Below are 17309 nucleotides of genomic sequence, written 5' to 3' on the forward strand. Positions count from 1 at the left end.
GAATCTTCCTTCTTTTGAGAAAGAAACAGAGAAATAAATTAATGATATGGAGCCTTGGGCTCGTTATTGCTTACCGGGGTCTGGTGCTGCACAAAGTGTCAGATAACATATGCGAAAGATTATCATAGCATAAAAAAAACTGACATGTGCGGGGCACATGAACTTTACTGGTGTACGGGGTCTGCGCCCGGCTTTGGACAAAGGATTACATGCAACAGCGGCAAGACTTGTACAAAAGGTGGTTGCCGGAAAAGCTTCCGGCAACCGCGCCCTACGGGTAAAACTTACGAAGATGTTCTATGTTCCAGGAGTTGCTCACCGGAATGCCATCTTCGGTCTCAAGGCGGACAGCGCCGGGCCTAGTGACTCGTTTCACCCGATAAGGGCCTTCCCACTTCGGCGTCAACTTGTTGGAATTCTTAGCGGACTGAAGACGTCGAAGAACAAGGTTGCCTTCCTCGAAGCTCCTGGCTTTAACTTTGCGGCTATGGTAGCGACGCAAAGCTTGCTGGTAGCGAGCGGCTCGCACAGCATCCTGAAGACGGTCTTCCTCAAGGAGCAGCGCGTCGTCTTGGCGCAACTGCTCTTGCTCGAGCTCATCATAAGCGAGCACTCGAGGTGACCCGTAAACGAGTTCCGTGGGGAGAACTGCCTCTGCTCCGTAGACTAGAGCGAAGGGTGTCTGGCCAGTGGCTCGATTTGGCGTCGTCCTAATCGATCAAAGAACCACCGGCAGCTCCTCGATCCAGTTTCTTCCGCACTTGTGCAGCCTGTCGAAAGTTCTGGTCTTGAGCCCCCGCAGCACTTCAGCGTTTGCCCTCTCCGCTTGACCGTTGCTTCTCGGGTGAGCAACAGAAGCGAAGCAGACCTTGGCGCCAAGATCTTGGACATACTGCATGAAGGTGCGGCTCGTAAATTGCGTGCCGTTGTCAGTGATGATCCTGTTAGGAACCCCGAAACGGCAAACAATCGACCTGAAGAACTTGACTGCTGACTGTGCTGTCACCTTTCTCACTGGTTCCACTTCCGGCCACTTTGTGAACTTGTCGATTGCAACGTACAAGAACTCAAAGCCCCCGACAGCTCGGGGGAAGGGGCCGAGGATATCGAGCCCCCAGACTGAAAATGCCCAGGATAAAAGGATCGTCTGGAGAGCTTGAGCTGGCTGGTGTATCTGTTTGGAATGGAACTGGCACGCTTCACACTTGGTTACTTGTGCAGTTGCATCCTGGAGGGCTGTCGGCTAGAAGAAACCTTGTCGGAATGCTTTGCCGGCAAGTGCTCTTGCGCCAATGTGGTGACCACATATGCCTCCATGTATCTCTGCCAACAGCTGTTGTCCATCTTTTCGGCGAATGCACTTCAATTTCACACCGTTGAGTCTTATTCTGTACAGTGTGTTATTGATAAACTTGTACATACTTGATTGCCGGGCTACTCTTTCCGCTTCTTCTTGCTCTTCGGGAAGCTCTCCTGTTTGAAGAAAACAGACAATCTGCTGCGCCCATGCTGGAGCTTGCGGGTCGACAACAAGGGCTAAAGGCATATCTGTTGCTGTGGGAACATCCGCTTCTATGGCAAGAACCTGCGATTCGGCCGGAGCGTGATATTCCCCGGCAAGCTTGCCGGAGCAAAACTTGTCGGGAGCGTCTGCTTCAACGGAACAAACCATAAGGCTTGCCGGAGCAGACTGCTCCTCAGCACTCTTGGCGTCGATTTTGGTGACCTTGGCGGCGGCTTCGGGAAGCTCTGCCGGAAAGTAGTCATCAGAAACCAACTTCCTCTTCTTTCTCTGTCCAGTCGACGGTGTTACGGATGGTTGAGTCAGGTTGAGCACAAAAATCCCTGGTTCCACAGGTAACTTTAATGCTGCGCACTTTGACAGGCCGTCAGCAATATCGTTCTGAGCTCGTGGAACGTGTTCCATTTGCAGGCCGTCAAAGTGTGCTTCTAGCTTCCTTACTTCATCAACATATGCTTCCATCAATGGGCTCTGATAGTTCTTGTTCACTTGGCGGACGACAAGCTGCGAGTCACCCCTTACAATGAGTTTCTTGATCCCAAGGTCGGCTGCGATTCTGAGGCCGGCAAGCAAACCCTCATACTCTGCAGTATTGTTCGTTGCTTGCTCCTTGGGAAAGTGCATCTGGACTACGTACTTGAGGTGCTCTTCGGTGGGTGCGACAAGCAGCACGCCAGCACCGACGCCTTGCAGCGAGAAGGCACCATCAAACTACATCAGTCACTCCTTGCTTGTCTCCTTGATGGGGATGCTCGTCTCTGGAATTTCTTCGTCTGGGGTTGGCGTCCACTCTACTATGAACTCTGCCAATGCCCTGCTTTGGATCGTTGCAGTGCTCTCAAACTTGAGGTCAAAGCTTGACAGTTCCAATGCCCACTCGACAATCCTGCCTGTTGCTTCTGGATTCTGCAGTATCCTCTTCAGCGGAAAGCGAGTGACAACTGTGATCTCGTGTGTCTGGAAGTAATGGCGCAGCTTTCTCGAGGCCATGAAAAGGCCGAAAAGCAATTTTTGCACACCAGAGTACCTCGACCTAGCCCGAGCTGACAAAGTAAACTGGGCGCTGCACCATCTTCTTCTGCACCTCCTTGCACGTCTGCGCAGATTCATCTTTGTCGGGACCAGAGCTTGTCGGCAAAGCCCCCTGCTTGTCGCTGGATTCACTTGTCGCGGTCGCTGGCTCATCATCCGCCTCCATCTCCGCTACTAACGCAGCACTAACCACTTGATTGGTTGCTGCCAGATATAGCAGCAACTTCTCTTGTGTCTTAGGTGCGACAAGTATTGGTGTGGAGGACAGGTACCTCTTCAAGTCCTGCAGCGCATCCTCCGCTTCCGGAGTCCATTTCATTGGACCTGCTTTTTTTAATATTTTGAAAAACGGCAGGGCGCGCTCGGCAGACTTAGAGATAAACCTGCTGAGAGCAGCCACGCATCCGGCAAGCCTTCGCACATCCTTGACGCGCTTCGGTGCTTCAATCTGCTCGATGGCCTTGATCTTGTCGGGGTTGGCTTCAATTCCCCGCTGAGACACAAAGAACCCGAGAAGCTTGCCGGAAGGGACTCCAAACGCGCACTTCTCGGGGTTGAGCTTGAGGTTGATCTTGCGCATATTTGCAAAAGTTTCTTCTAAATCTTGGATCAGGGTAGCCTTGTCCTTGCTCTTGACCACTATATCATTCATGTAGGCTTCCACATTTCTGTGTATCTGTGGCTCAAAAGCGACATGGACTACCCTTGTAAATGTTGAACCAGCATTCTTCAACCCAAAGGGCATCCGTACAAAACAGTATGTGCCGCAAGGGGTGATAAATGCGGTTTTTTTCTCATCCTCTTCTGCCATAAAGATTTGATGGTATCCTGAATATGCATCAAGAAATGAAAGCAAATCACATCCAGCTGTGGAGTCAACAATCTGGTCAATGCGCGGCAAGGGGAATGGGTCTTTGGGACAAGGTTTATTGACATCAGTGAAGTCTATACAAAGCCTCCATTTCCCGTTCGCCTTGCACACGACTACAGGATTGGCTAACCACGTGGGATGGAGCACTCCTCTGACAAGGCCTGCTGCTTCCAACTTCTTGATTTCTTCTGCGATGAATTCTTGGCGCTCCACTGCCTGCTTCCTGACTCTCTGCTTGACGGGCCGCGCATGAGGACAGACGGCTAGGTGATGCTTAATTACTTTTCTGGGAACACCAGGGATATCAGACGGTTGCCATGCAAACACGTCGACATTCGCCCGTAGGAAAGCAACGAGCGCGCTTTCCTATTTGGGGTCAAGAGTGGCGCTGATGGTGAAGGTACCACCAGTGCCATCCTCCTTGGCGGACACCTTCTTAGTCTCAGGTGGAGCTGCCATTGCCTTCTTACACTTGCCGGTGGAGCTCGATGGTGCGTCCTCGACGGTAACGCGGCACTCCGAAGAGGTGCGTTTGTCGGAGTGGGCATCAGAGCTCTTGCCGGACTTTGTCTTCCTCTTCCGTGGAGGGCAGGTACCTCTTCAAGTCCTGTAGCGCATCCTCCGCTTCCGGAGTCCATTTCATTGGACCTGCCTTTTTCAATATTTTGAAAAACGGCAGGGCGCGCTCGGCAGACTTAGAGATAAACCTGCTGAGAGCAGCCACGCATCCGGCAAGCCTTCGCACATCCTTGACGCGCTTCGGTGCTTCAATCTGCTGGATGGCCTTGATCTTGTCGGGGTTGGCTTCAATTCCCCGCTGAGACACAAAGAACCCGAGAAGCTTGCCGGAAGGGACTCCAAACGCGCACTTTTCGGGGTTGAGCTTGAGGTTGATCTTGCGCAGATTTGCAAAAGTTTCTTCTAAATCTTGGATCAGGGTAGCCTTGTCCTTGCTCTTGACCACTATATCATCCATGTAGGCTTCCACATTTCTGTGTATCTGTGGCTCAAAAGCGACATGGACTACCCTTGCAAATATTGAACCAGCATTCTTCAACCCAAAGGGCATCCGTACAAAACAGTATGTGCCGCAAGGGGTGATAAATGTGGTTTTTTCCTCATCCTCTTCTGCCATGAATATGTGATGGTATCCTGAATATGCATCAAGAAATGAAAGCAAATCACATCCAGCTGTGGAGTCAACAATCTGGTCAATGCGCGGCAAGGGGAATGGGTTTTTGGGACAAGCTTTATTGACATCAGTGAAGTCTATACAAAGCCTTCATTTCCCGTTCGCCTTGCGCACGACTACAGGATTGGCCAACCACGTGGGATGGAGCACTCCTCTGACAAGGCCTGCTGCTTCCAACTTCTTGATTTCTTCTGCGATGAATTCTTGGCGCTCCACTGCCTGCTTCCTGACTCTCTGCTTGACGGGCCGCGCATGAGGACAGACGGCTAGGTGATGCTCAATTACTTTCCTGGGAACACCGGGGATATCAGACGGTTGCCATGCAAACACGTCGACATTCGCCCGCAGGAAAGCAACGAGCGCGCTTTCCTATTTGGGGTCAAGAGTGGCGCTGATGGTGAAGGTACCACCAGTGCCATCCTCCTTGGCGGACACCTTCTTAGTCTCAGGTGGAGCTGCCATTGCCTTCTTACACTTGCCGGTGGAGCTCGATGGTGCGTCCTCGACGGTAACGCAGCACTCCGAAGAGGTGCGTTTGCCGGAGTGGGCATCAGAGCTCTTGCCGGACTTTGTCTTCCTCTTCCCCCCGGGAGCTTCAGCGGCAAGTGTGTTGTGATCAGCTGCGGCTGCTGCTTCCCGGTAGATCTTGTCGGCGCAGATAAGGGCATCCTTCTTGTCGTCGGGGACAGAGATGACACTTACCGGGCCTGGCATCTTGAGCATGTTGTATGCATAGTGAGAGGCTGCCATAAACTTGGCGAGCGCTGGACGGCCAAGGATTCCATTGTAAGGTAATGAAAAGTCGGCAACGTCAAACGTGACCTTCTCAGTCCTGAAGTTCAGCTTGCTGCCGAATGTGACCGGCAGCGTGATCTTTCCCTTCGGCTTGCTTCTTCCCGGGCTGATTCCTTGGAATGTGCCGGTCTCCTCGAGCTCGCTGTCAGGGATCTAAAGTTTCTGGAGGACCGCGAAGGAGATCAGATTCAAGCCGGCCCCGCCGTCAACTAGCATCTTCGTGACCTTGAGGTTGCGGATAGTTGGTGAAACCAACATCGGCAAGCACCCGACCGCAGTTACACGATCAGGGTGATCCTCAATGTCGAAGATGATAGGCGTGCTGGACCATTTCAGAGGCTTGCGTGACTCTACGGATGGTTCCGCTGCATTAACCTCCCGCATCCACTGCTTGAGTTGGCGGTGCGAAGTATGCAGAGAAGCACCACCATCAACGCACAGGACCTCTGTAGCTTTCTGAAATTCCTGCTCATCGGCCTCATCATCATCCACGTCTTCGTCATCGTCGTCGTCTTCATCCTTGTCGCGGCCACGGGGAGGCCTATCTCCTTGCCGCTGCTTGGCCTTGCCGCGGCGTCCTCCTCGGCCGGGACGTTTCTTGCCGGATCCACCAGTTCCTTCCTGGGCCTTTTCCTTGTCGTGCCGCTCGTACTCAGCTTTCTGTTGCTCAACAAGCTGTTCGACTTTCTTGCAGTTCTGGAGATCGTGACCCTTGGTGCGGTGAATCTTACAATACTGCTTGCCGGAGTTGTCCTGCTTGTCGGCGGCCGCCACAGGCCGGGCCTCCTTGTCGGAGCCACCAGCTTTAGCTTCCTTGGCGCCACCTCCGTTGCCTGTTTGCTCGACAGCTAGCACTTCCTTGCCTTTTTTCCTTCTGTTGTTCCGCCGCCGGCCTTTCTTTGCCGGGGCGGCATCCTCACTCTCAGATCCTCTTGCTCTTGTATCCTCTCCGGGGAGCCTCCTCCCCTCTTCAGCGCGTGCACACTTGTCGGCCAGGGCGTAAAGCTCGCTGACGTCTCTGATCTTACACATCGCCATCTCCTCCCTCATCCTTCGGTTTCGCACGTTCTGATGGAACGCGCTGATGATCGCGGCGGGGTGGACGTCTGGGATGTTGTGCTGTACACGGCTGAATCTCTGAATGTACTTGCGCAGTGGCTCTCCTTCCTTCTGGGCGAGCAGATGAAGATCGCTCTCTTGGCCATGTGGCTTGTGGCCGCCTGTAAAGGCGCCGACAAACTGATGGCATAAATCTGCCCAAGTGGAGATGGAATTGTCCGGCAAGTGCATGAGCCAGGACCTGACGTTGGGCTTGAGTACCAGCGGGAAGTAGTTGGCAAGGATCTTGTCGTCCCGTCCCCCGGCAGCCTGCACCGCGATGGTGTAGATGCTGAGAAACTCCGACGGATGCGTCTTGCCGTCGTACTTCTCTGGTACGTCTGGTTTGAAATTCTTTGTGCTGGGCCACTGGACTTGCCGCAGCTCACGGGTGAACGCAAGACAACCTACCGCGTACGGCAGATCGCCTGGTTCCCCTGGCGCATGCATGTCAACAGAGGGCCCAGCGCGCTTGTCGGATTGACGTCGCGCTTCTCTTCGGCGCTCCATGCGGGTTCGAGCGTCTTCTTGTTGTCGTTCATGGAGAACTTGGCGCTGGTCGCGACGAGCTCATGGGTCCGACGACGCGGTGGAGCCGCTGTCGGGGTGGACCCGGCGAGTCGGCGATTTTGGCCTTCGTAGTGGAGAGTGCATGGAAGTCGCACCTCCCTCGGTCTTGTTGCCATCGGCTCGCGTCCGGCTATCCTGCCGCGGCAGCGAGGTGCTTGGTTGTCGCGCAGTGTCGCCGTTGGCGAAGCCGATGAGGCTCTGGATAGTGGCCCTCCATTCGTCGGTCTTGTCCGCCGTCGGAGGATAGTCTAGGAGCAGTTGAGCTCGCGCCAAGGCTTCTGCTGGAGTGGTGGGCGGCGGAGGTGAACGGTGCGAGGAGTGGGGCGTGCTCGGACTCCTAACCACGTTAGAAGGAGCAGTGCCCCGTCCAGGCGACCGTACTTCGCTCGAGCCAGCATGTTGACGTGCATGTTGGTCTTGAGCGCCACGAGAACTACCAGCTTGATCTTGGCCTAGCGGACGTATGGCGCTGCGAACGCCATGACGCTGCTGGTCCCGCGCCTCCTGAGAGGGACGCGGTGCGCGCATGGACGCCGAGGTTTGTGCCGCCTTGTCCTTGGACTTGGCCGCACTGAGGGCTCCCTCGTCGACGCCCATTCTTCCGCCGGTGTCCACTCCACCACCCGTTTGCTCCGGAGGCGGTGAAAGCGACGCAGACGGGACGGCTGCCTCCGAATCCTTCTTCTTCGGTGGCATGTCGATGAAGACGATGAAGATTTAGCTCGCGTGCACGCCGGATCGGGTTCGCACAATCTCGACGCCCCCTACCTGGCGCGCCAAAGATGTCGGGGTGGCTGATCCACCAACACCTATGGGGACCGGGCCCCTTTCGGTTCGGAGGGGGGCGGAGGCCGCACAAAGAGCGGATCGAGGCGGTACACGCGAGCAGTTTTATCCAGCTTCGGGCCGCACGGATGCGTAAAACCCTACTGCTGCTTGTTTGTGTGTATTGAATTCTTGCTCAGGAGCGATGGACGCTGCCAGACCGAGCGTGAGAGTGTCCCTGATGTTTCGAATGAGCCGAACCTCCCCTACGTTGCGCTTGGGCCTCCTTTTATACTTTCAAGGGGTCACCGACAGGTGGCAACGTAGACGAGAAGGGTAAAAATGAAAAAGAATGCGGTAGCTGCACCTACCGCTACTGTGGACACAGTGTATCCTACCTAACTCTGACGGCAGGGGACAGGGTCATTGAATGCCCGTCTGAGTTGCCTAAACAGTGCAAAAATTGACCGTTAGGAGCGCCACCGTTTGCCACGATGGCCTTCTCTTCATCTCCGCTTGCCACCGCGCACCCCTAGCTGGGCGGCCTCCTGCCACGTGTGCTTAGGAGAGTCCTAGAGTGACACGTTAGCAGGTGTGCTGGAGCGCGGGCACGAAGTGGGGGTTTCCCGCGGCAAGCTCCTTGCCGCGGTCGTCGTCTTGTCGTGTTTGGGAGCTTGTTGCTCACCGGGCCTTGCCGGGACGCAGGGCGCGTCGCGGCAAGCTTTCTTGGTATGCCTTGAGTGGCCTTCCCGGCAAGCTCCTCTTGCCGGGGTCTTGTCTCTTCCGGCAAGATCCTCTTGCCGGGGCCTGGGTTGGCCTTCCCGGCAAGCTCCTCTTGTCGGGGCCTTGGTTTGAGTACTTTGTTCTTGAATGGTCTTCAAGGGAACCACGAAGGGTCTTGGCGGTCACCCGGCAAGCCTTGCCGCGGGATGCTGCGACCGCCCGTGCACAAGTTCGGGGTACTAGGGTACCCCTACTCTAGTACACCGACACTTAGGGTTAATTAGAGATAAGGGTCGCTTGCTTAGGGGTCAAGTAAGCCTTGCTTGGGAGTCAAGTAAACCTCTCAGATGTATCAATCTAATCAAGCAAGAATTAAAAAGGAAATCCCTTCCCTCTTGCCTGGCCGTGGGCCTGCCCTCCTTCTAGCAGCGTCATAACAATTTGGTATCAGCTAGCTTCGGTTCGATCATGTCTTCACCGCCGCCAAGCCCGTCCCTTCCGCTGCCGGTCACCTCGTCGCCTCCGGCGACCACCACGACCGTCGCCCCGCTCCTGCCCGCGCCGGGATCCTCCGTCGTGCCCGCCCCCGCCCCCGCCCCCGCCGTCCTCACCCCGGAGGAGGTGTTCGGGGTGCTGCGGGGCCTAACCCAGGCGGTCCAGGAGATCCACATGTTCTTGGCCGGGTCCTACGGGCTGCCCCCGGCTGCGCCGCCCATCGCCGCCCCCGCGCTGCCGTGGCTGCCGTGGCAGCCGCCGCTCCTAGCGGCCTCCGCCGCGCCCGGCGCTCTGCCGCAGCAGCCGGTGCCGCTGCCCGGCGCGACACCGCAGCAGCCACTGCCGGTCAGCTCCGCCGCCCAGTATGGGATGCCCTACGACGGGACTGCGACGACCTTGTTCCCATCAGCGCCGCCGCCATCCCAGGGCGTCCACATCCATCAGATCAAGTCCCCGCCGGCGCAGTCACCGCTTCCGTCTTGGATCGCTACCTGCCACGTGTCGGCGGCGGTGAGGCTGCAGGCTGCTGCGCGCGGCCTCCTAGCGCGTCGGCGTGTGCGGGAGATGCGTGGTCTGCAGTTGCCGCTCCTCCAAGTTGCCCTTCGCTGCGACCTCGATCTCGTCCGCTGCGTCGGGGATCTTGGGCATGCGGTTTCCCCCACGGGCGGCGGGCATGCTGTTTTCCCCGTGGGCAGCGACCTCAAAGTCTGCGATATCGGCGGTTGGGGGGGCGCACCCCTCCTCGACATTCTCCATCGCAAGCCCTCCACTCTTTCCTATGTAGTGCAGACCAACAGCCATACACATGCACTCCTTTTGTCCACGTGGTGTCCATGGGATCCAGGTGGCTGTACATGTGCACGTCCAAAATAAAGCGTCCCAGTCTATTTCAGTTTGAGAGTAATAACACAAGTCGAGATGTAAAAGGCTTGTTTTTAGGTGTTAGGTTTGTGTTGCGTCGAGTCATGGTTATAAGTTGGTTAGGCTGCAGCTCGAGGACAAGCTGCATGTCTAGGTGGGGTGTAGTGTTAGAGTACGTAATGGGCCTGGGCTGACGGTATAGCCCGTTAGTCTTAGGGTTAATTAGAGATAAGGGTCGCTTGCTTAGGGGTCAAGTAAGCCTTGCTTGGGAGTCAAGTAATAAACCTCTCTATATAAGGAGAGGAGATGTATCAATCTAATCAAGCAAGAATTAAGAAGGAAATCCCTTCCCTCTTGCCTGGCCGTGGGCAAAAGGCCCCCGGCCGGCCCTCTCGCGCCCTCCTTCTAGCAGCGTCATAACACTCCCCCACTCCAACCCAATCTCCCTCAGTCATCTAGAACCCATGAGACCCCTCCAATTCGAAAAGAAAAAAAAATAGCTTGCAATGGTGCTCTCGTCGCTGCCGCAGTTATGCAAGTGCAGTGTTGGCTGCTTGATTGAGTTTGAGTTTCTTCTCTGCAGTGTTGCACGTGCATTGGTTGTTATATACTACTAATCCAATACAACTGACTCATTTTTGTGGTTCCGTAGCAATGCACCGACGTTATGCTATGCCAATAAACGATGGAGACTAGGGCCATGACATGAAAACATGGGATTACCCATGATGGGCCTAGATCTCCCTGCATAAGGCTATCCCCTAAACCAAACAGCCTTGTAGCGCATTGTGGTCTGGCTCCCTGTTACCGTACCAACATAAGCCTGAGATCTAAGGTAGTATTATTGCTATTTCATGTTTACTGTGTGCACTTATGACTTGAAGCAAATGGCTCAGCATAGAAGAAGTTGACGCTGATCCATAAATGAATTAGCAGCCTTCCAAGATGCACTGTTCTGTGGTTACAGTTGACTGCTTTCTTAAGCATGCATGCCATATGCTATAGTTTACAAATTTACACATGTCTACTGAGCCATACTTCTTGATCACCATTTCCTTTTCTTTAATTTTGTATTTTCTTTGTTTGAAGTCCCTTATCTCTAACACTTGATTTAGTGTATAAATATTTAAGTTTGGCAGTCTAGTTTCCCTATCAATATTTTTGAAATTAAGATTGCAAATAATAGCATGCATGCCTCCTATTAGTCGATTTATGCATCACTAGTACAACGGACGCAGTGGGTTTTAAAATTTGGAACAAGATTAGTACCTATGCTATTGTTCCCACAAACAAAACCTTTGGCTCTGTAACCTTGTGAATGTTTGCCTTGAGAAGTGGAGATTCTTTGTTTGTGCTGCATTAAAAACGAAGGGCTATGAGAAACATTTGGATGCATAGATGCCCTCTATGAGTTGGTTGTCACATCCCATCCCACACTCTTCATGTTAATATGCAGTGCCTGTTTAACATCATTTTTGTTTCTTCTTATTTATATGTCTGAGTAGACTTGCGGATATTGCATGAGTACAAGGATACTAATTTTAGAGAGGAAGATATGTGTTGCATTTACTCATAAATTGGTTTTACTAATGAAATGGAAATGGCATAACATGCTTCACCCTTGTGTGTTTTCCTACTGCAACTGTTTGAATTTACTCTCGTTCTGGTCTCCCGCCATGAGCCCCCACATCTAGCTGATTTTACATGCTCTGTTGTACTTGCAACAAGTAGGTTTTTTTAATCATTATTTTCTGCCACTATCTTTTTTTCTCTATCATGCCTGCTTTTCGTTGATGCCACATTCACAGCAAGCTCTTTGATTTTCTTTGCTCATTCACATTTCATTTCCTGCCTTTGTTCTGCTTTTCTCTGCTCTCCTTTCCATTGCTGTGCGGCCAAGGACATGTTTATGCCATGTGTGTTCTTGTTTAGGCAGCCCATTTAGGTTTCCATTTTCTCCTTTCAGCATGGCATGCTTTGCTTTTTATACTTTTTAATGTGGCTGTTCATTCATAGGAGCTATTTCAAACCAAGGCTTGTCTTCCCCTTTTCAATCTATGGGATCACAGTAATTCAGTTACACAGTGCCTCAATAATGATACCTGATTGTCCAAAATGTGTTCTGTAGATTAACAATTTGTATAAGGATTACTTGGATTAAATAGGTCCTGCAGTTGTCCATGGCTTAGATCTTAATTTTTTTCGCCCATCCTGTTTATTTGTTCAGGTGCTGGTTCTAGTGGGTGATCAACTTGATTATAGTGATGATGTTTGTGGCATTGTGCTAAGTTGTCGTTTCAATGAAGACATCCTGAGCGTCTGGAATCGGAATGCATCAGACCACCAGGTTTGTGGCATCACCTGATGCTTCTCGACTATTTTGTTTGGATTTGGCTGTGTTATCACCAGTGAGAAGTTTTCTCTCTCTCTCTCTCTCTCTCTCTGTTATTCATTCACTCATACTCTTGTGCCTTGCAGGCTGTGATGACATTAAGAGACTCGATTAAGAGGCACTTGAAGCTGCCACACACCTATCTGATGGAGTACAAACCACATGACGCCTCTCTGCGAGACAACTCGTCCTACAGGAACACATGGCTGAGAGGTTAAGCTTTATGTCGTCAAAACTAGTCATGGCCCTCGTTCCGAACTACAGTAAATCCTTGTGGATTTCCAGTTCTGACGTTTCAACCCAGCCATGATGTATGATTACTCTTTGTCATGCTACTATGTACTCTCCAAATTTCAAATGCTGAAGTATCGACTTTTATGATATTCGCCCCTATGCCTGTATTGGTCGACTCGTTTTGGCAACTACTCCGTATTTAGGTGAAGAAACCTCATTCTTGCTCTTTGGATTCTGCTGATAAATATGGCAGAAATGACAAGTACTCCAGGATGATGATTGAATCTGGGGAATGTCTTAACACACGGTTGCGTCTTTCAGACAGCACCGGTACCCTTACCAGCAAAACGAAAATTTAAGCACATATTTTTAATCAGTAGCACAGCAAAAGCAATTCTTACTAGTAAGTATGCACGTGCAACGCACGTCTATAATATAGACAATAAGTAGCAAAGTTTATCTGTTAAGTCGGCATTTGTCGATTTGATGATGGGTCATCAATGATGGTATTAGGTGTTCATGTTACAAGATGAGTTTGATCTTGCGACCTCTTCTAGGATGGCTGTCCAAAATCCTTTCCAGAAGTTTAACATGCATAAACCCCAATATAATCTGCCTACATGATTACAAAATTTTGATTAGTCATTTTAATTTGATCACAAGAAAGATAAATAAACATGAATAATTAAATAGCTTTATGTTGTTTCAGCTTAAACACACACATGGTGGGCAGCCTGACCGAAACTGAGACTCACTATACCCATGCCCAATCCCATTAACGTTCCCTTCCTGCGTGCTCTCCTCCATCCCTAGCGAGCTTGGTGCCAGTCATCACGCTGCTGCCAGCAAATTGCTGAAGATATGAGATTTAGGCCATGTTCAGAATCCATCACATCCACTCCGACTCCGCGCATCGTGGAGCTCAGTTTAGGCCGCTCCGTAAAAATGAGCTAGAGGCTCGTCCGCTCTGGAGCGGAGTGGAGGGAGCGGAGCGAAGCCGAACGTGGCCTTAATGAAAATTTAGTGATTTCTCACTGAATGATAAATCAAGTATCACTTCCACTGCTTCTATAGATCAGAACAAAGGCAGATGTTGAATACTCATGCATCTGGACATTCTATTGACTCTCAATTGGCAACAACTAATCTTTAGAAGGCAAAATATATATGGAGAAAGAAAATCATGGGGTTTTGTGCTAGGTCCATTGATATTCTCACTGGCTGCCACAACTTTCTCTGGCTAGCGCAGGATATGTATTGCTTCTTTAGATATTCTGCTTTCTTCTGATCAGATGGTCATGGCATATCAGTATATCACCCGTGACTACTCTGTAACTTCAGGTCAGATTGCGTTTCTGTGAACTGGTGGTTGGTAATTGCGCCGTTATTAGCTCCAGATTCTAGCCTAACAATGGAGGCAATGAAGTTAGTTATGAGTATTAGATGGTTGGGACAAATAGCGGCAGTACAAGGTTAGACCCTGCGAATTGACTGACCACCTGCTGCTCCTAGGACCACGTGTCCCCTTGCAATAGAAATAGGCCAATGGCTCCATTGTTCAAATTGGCACGGTTCCTGGCGGCCTTTACGGGAGATTGAGCATGGCAAGAGGACAGTGGTACCTTTTAAATATCAAATGCCAAGTATATTGATCTAGGGGATAAGCTGAAATTATGCTTCCTAGCACAGAGAGAATACACGATCAGCAATGGCAAAAGCTTAGTTCACACATTGCCTGATGCGACCAAAATAAACAATAAACAACTCAGACTACAAATACACGCATATTGTCTTTGCCCATAGCAGCAAGTTTTCAATGTATTACATGCACCTCACTGCCAACAGCAACCAATGAAAATTGCAAGCAATTTTTTGTTCTAGTTTAATTAGGAGTCGTCCATAAACATTTGTTACTATCCTACCATCCTTGAATCCTAAGTGGCTGCCGATGCTGTATGTACACGCTCATCAATAGAATCAGAGATGGCGCCGGCGATTATCTCATCATGGAGTCCATTGATCAGCGATGTCCCCTATGACAACATCAAAGTACTGAGTGGTACGAAAAAAAGAACAAAATGAATAAAATCCAGTATAATAAAGATGGTACAATAGTTTTTCAGACTCAGTGATATGGAGATGTTACTCAAATTTTCAGATACACTCTGTACAAGGTCAGTGTAGCTCGGATTTTTTTCAATCCATCTCCAAATAAAACAAAACTGCATCCCACGGGGTTGGTCAATATTCTGGTGCAGACTTCACTATCCTGAATGATATCTGAAGTGCGAATAATAAGTTCGTTTATTAAGATGGATAGTTTAAAACCAAAAAAATCACAAACCACTTTATTGTATAATTTATCCATTAAATTAAGATCAGTGCCAAATACATAATTAAACCAAAAATTAATTTAACTACAACCATGCATAGTAATCAGAGCAGATGTTCCCACCCAACCTATCACCCCTGTACATACTACAGACTTCGTCCAAAATTCACACTGCCGAATCACAACCATCCAATACTCTTAGTCTTATACATACTGCATGTATTATATCTTGATTTTGTGAGAGATTGCTAACCAGATAACGATGAGAAAATCAAGTAATCTCAAATTATACATATAACTTACTAAAAGTGTCCACTCCCTAGCCCGTTCAGCATTTTCAACAGAAAGTAATGGAACCACCAACATAAAAAGGGTAAGATTGTGATCAGAAGACTGTAGCTTACCAAGATTATTCTTTTTTTCCTGTCTACAGTGGGGTCCTGAACTTCTGATCATCACGGCTGCAGTACAGACAACAGAGAAGCTTACACTTGATTAGATTTAGAACTGATTACCATTAGCCCGACTGCGTTGTAGGTACCATGTTACCTTGAAGGTACTATGAATAAAATAAATGTCTTACTCTGAAGTCTCGATGAACATAATAAAGATATATGTAGGGAATATAGAGTAACCCAAAAGGAGAACTGATCCAATTGAAAGGGGTCGTGTGAGGAATGAAACAACTCCATTAACACGTCAGACCAGGATAAAACAATCTAACAACAGTCAAATAAATAGACGAGCTGGTATACTTGAATTCCACTGCAGAAACAGGGGTGATTACTTTTCATTCTTATTCCCCAATAGGTATTTTTTTAAGGTGGATCAAATGCACTCCATTGTATTAATCATTAGTCACTGCTGTGTCAGGTTAGTTTTAGCGTTTCAGGCAAAAGATGAGCTCCAAAGAGTTTATTAAATCTGTCTAGCACCCTAGCTAGCATAGGATTACACCACCCATAATTCTTCGCATGGTTTGTGGCACAGGATGGCGCTGTCGCACTCCTGCAATTGACGTGTGGTTAAAGTATGACCAGCAGCTCATTCACTTAAGAAGACAAACAATAATTGGTAGACACCTAGAGGAAATGGAGTGAGAAATGGCTCAGATTAAGCATTTGTATTTGGTTCTGCAATAATAATAACATGGTTAGAACATAAATTACCTAATACTCTGTTGTACGGAATTGTTCTAACTCCATCGACGAATTGGATCTGGGGCAAGTGTCTTATAATGCACAAAGTCTGCCACAAGACTGAGCATCAATTTTATGCCAACAATGTATGGATAAAGTAATCCTTACTTGATACAACTATGAAAAAAAGGTAGTTATACACAGAAGGCTAGAAAAGCTACATCAATTTTGTGTGTAAACAGAGAGTCCTGCAAGTGATGCTCCAATGGGTAGCCAATGGATAAATCTACACCCATGGGGGCACCTTGTGTGGCAGACTTGACAACCTGACAACCTGATGAAAAAGCTAAGGACATAATACCTGGGTGTAGGTTTGTACAATAGTTGAGGTTCAGATCACTCAACTCTGGGGATTTCACATACAAAGCCTGCCATGTGTGAAATTAGTAGTGCATACAAGACTATAGTGAAATTGAAATGCATTTTTGTCTTATTCTCTGAGACCAACAAAAAATACTCCTTTCTTACAGTGATCTAACATTAAATAGTTTTGGAATCATCAGAGCTATTAGGATGATATGTGCCTATTTTCCTAAGAACTTTAACAACATAATAAGAAAATTAAATTGTGTTATTAACCAAGTCGCAATCCTGTCTATGAATTATAAAATATCCAAATGAAGAAGCATTGATCAGAATTCAAAATATAGGTACATAATTTATATTCAAATTAAGAAGCATTGATCAGATGAAGGAGCTTTAGCATTGATAGATAAAATATAATTGTCATGTATCTGGCTCACAGCATGCACTTTATATTCCCCGAGTCATGGATAAAATAAAATCAAGGAATTTGACCAGCATTCACAAGACCAAAAATAATAATTTAGTCCATGAATTCAGTTGGTCTCCTCGGGCAAACAAGATGAGAATGGAAGAATAAATCAATGGATTTGGTCCAATCCAATCGAACAGAGGGGGTTTGGAGCAGCGTACCTTGATGGGTTGAAGCCCTCCATGGCCTGCACACCATCAATCACTTGCAGGAATTCCTCAAATCAATGAAAATGGCGGCCTGCTGCTACTGCTGAAACAACAGGACCAAGCAGTTAGCCTAGTAAATAGTAAATCCAAGAGTGGGGAGAGGATAGATGAGATGCACGCACAAGGGTTGGACCTCCGTCCATGGCGTCCGTGGCTCGGTGGATGTGGCATCCGTCCATGTCGTGTTGAAGTAGAGCAGCCATGGAGGAAGCTGGACAGGAAGGGAGAGGTCGCCGGTTGGGGC

General features: G+C 49.4%; 1 protein-coding gene and 1 long non-coding RNA gene across 6 annotated transcripts in view; one reads left to right on the top strand and one right to left on the bottom strand.

Moving 5' to 3' along the window:
• Nucleotides 1-12725, top strand: part of LOC119290912 (eukaryotic translation initiation factor NCBP) — a 22590-nt gene extending 9865 nt beyond the window's left edge. The window contains exons 5-6 of the mRNA XM_037569593.1: nucleotides 12152-12271; nucleotides 12403-12725. Of these exons, the coding sequence (XP_037425490.1) occupies nucleotides 12152-12271; nucleotides 12403-12534 (252 nt within the window). The 3' untranslated portion in view covers nucleotides 12535-12725. The remainder of the gene's footprint in view (nucleotides 1-12151; nucleotides 12272-12402) is intronic.
• Nucleotides 12726-14269: 1544 nt separating this feature from the next.
• On the bottom strand, nucleotides 14270-17309 carry LOC119290913. 5 transcript variants are annotated; one of them, XR_005142085.1, is made up of 4 exons: nucleotides 17188-17309; nucleotides 17018-17108; nucleotides 15287-16449; nucleotides 14270-14583 (listed from the first exon to the last, which is right to left on the bottom strand). It is a non-coding gene; the product is annotated as an uncharacterized LOC119290913 (long non-coding RNA). The 5 variants fall into 5 exon arrangements; XR_005142087.1 differs by having other exon boundaries at nucleotides 17018-17105; nucleotides 17188-17303; XR_005142083.1 differs by having other exon boundaries at nucleotides 15287-17108.

Source organism: Triticum dicoccoides, chromosome 4B, assembly GCF_002162155.2.
Source record: "Triticum dicoccoides isolate Atlit2015 ecotype Zavitan chromosome 4B, WEW_v2.0, whole genome shotgun sequence".
Lineage (NCBI taxonomy): Eukaryota > Viridiplantae > Streptophyta > Magnoliopsida > Poales > Poaceae > Triticum > Triticum dicoccoides.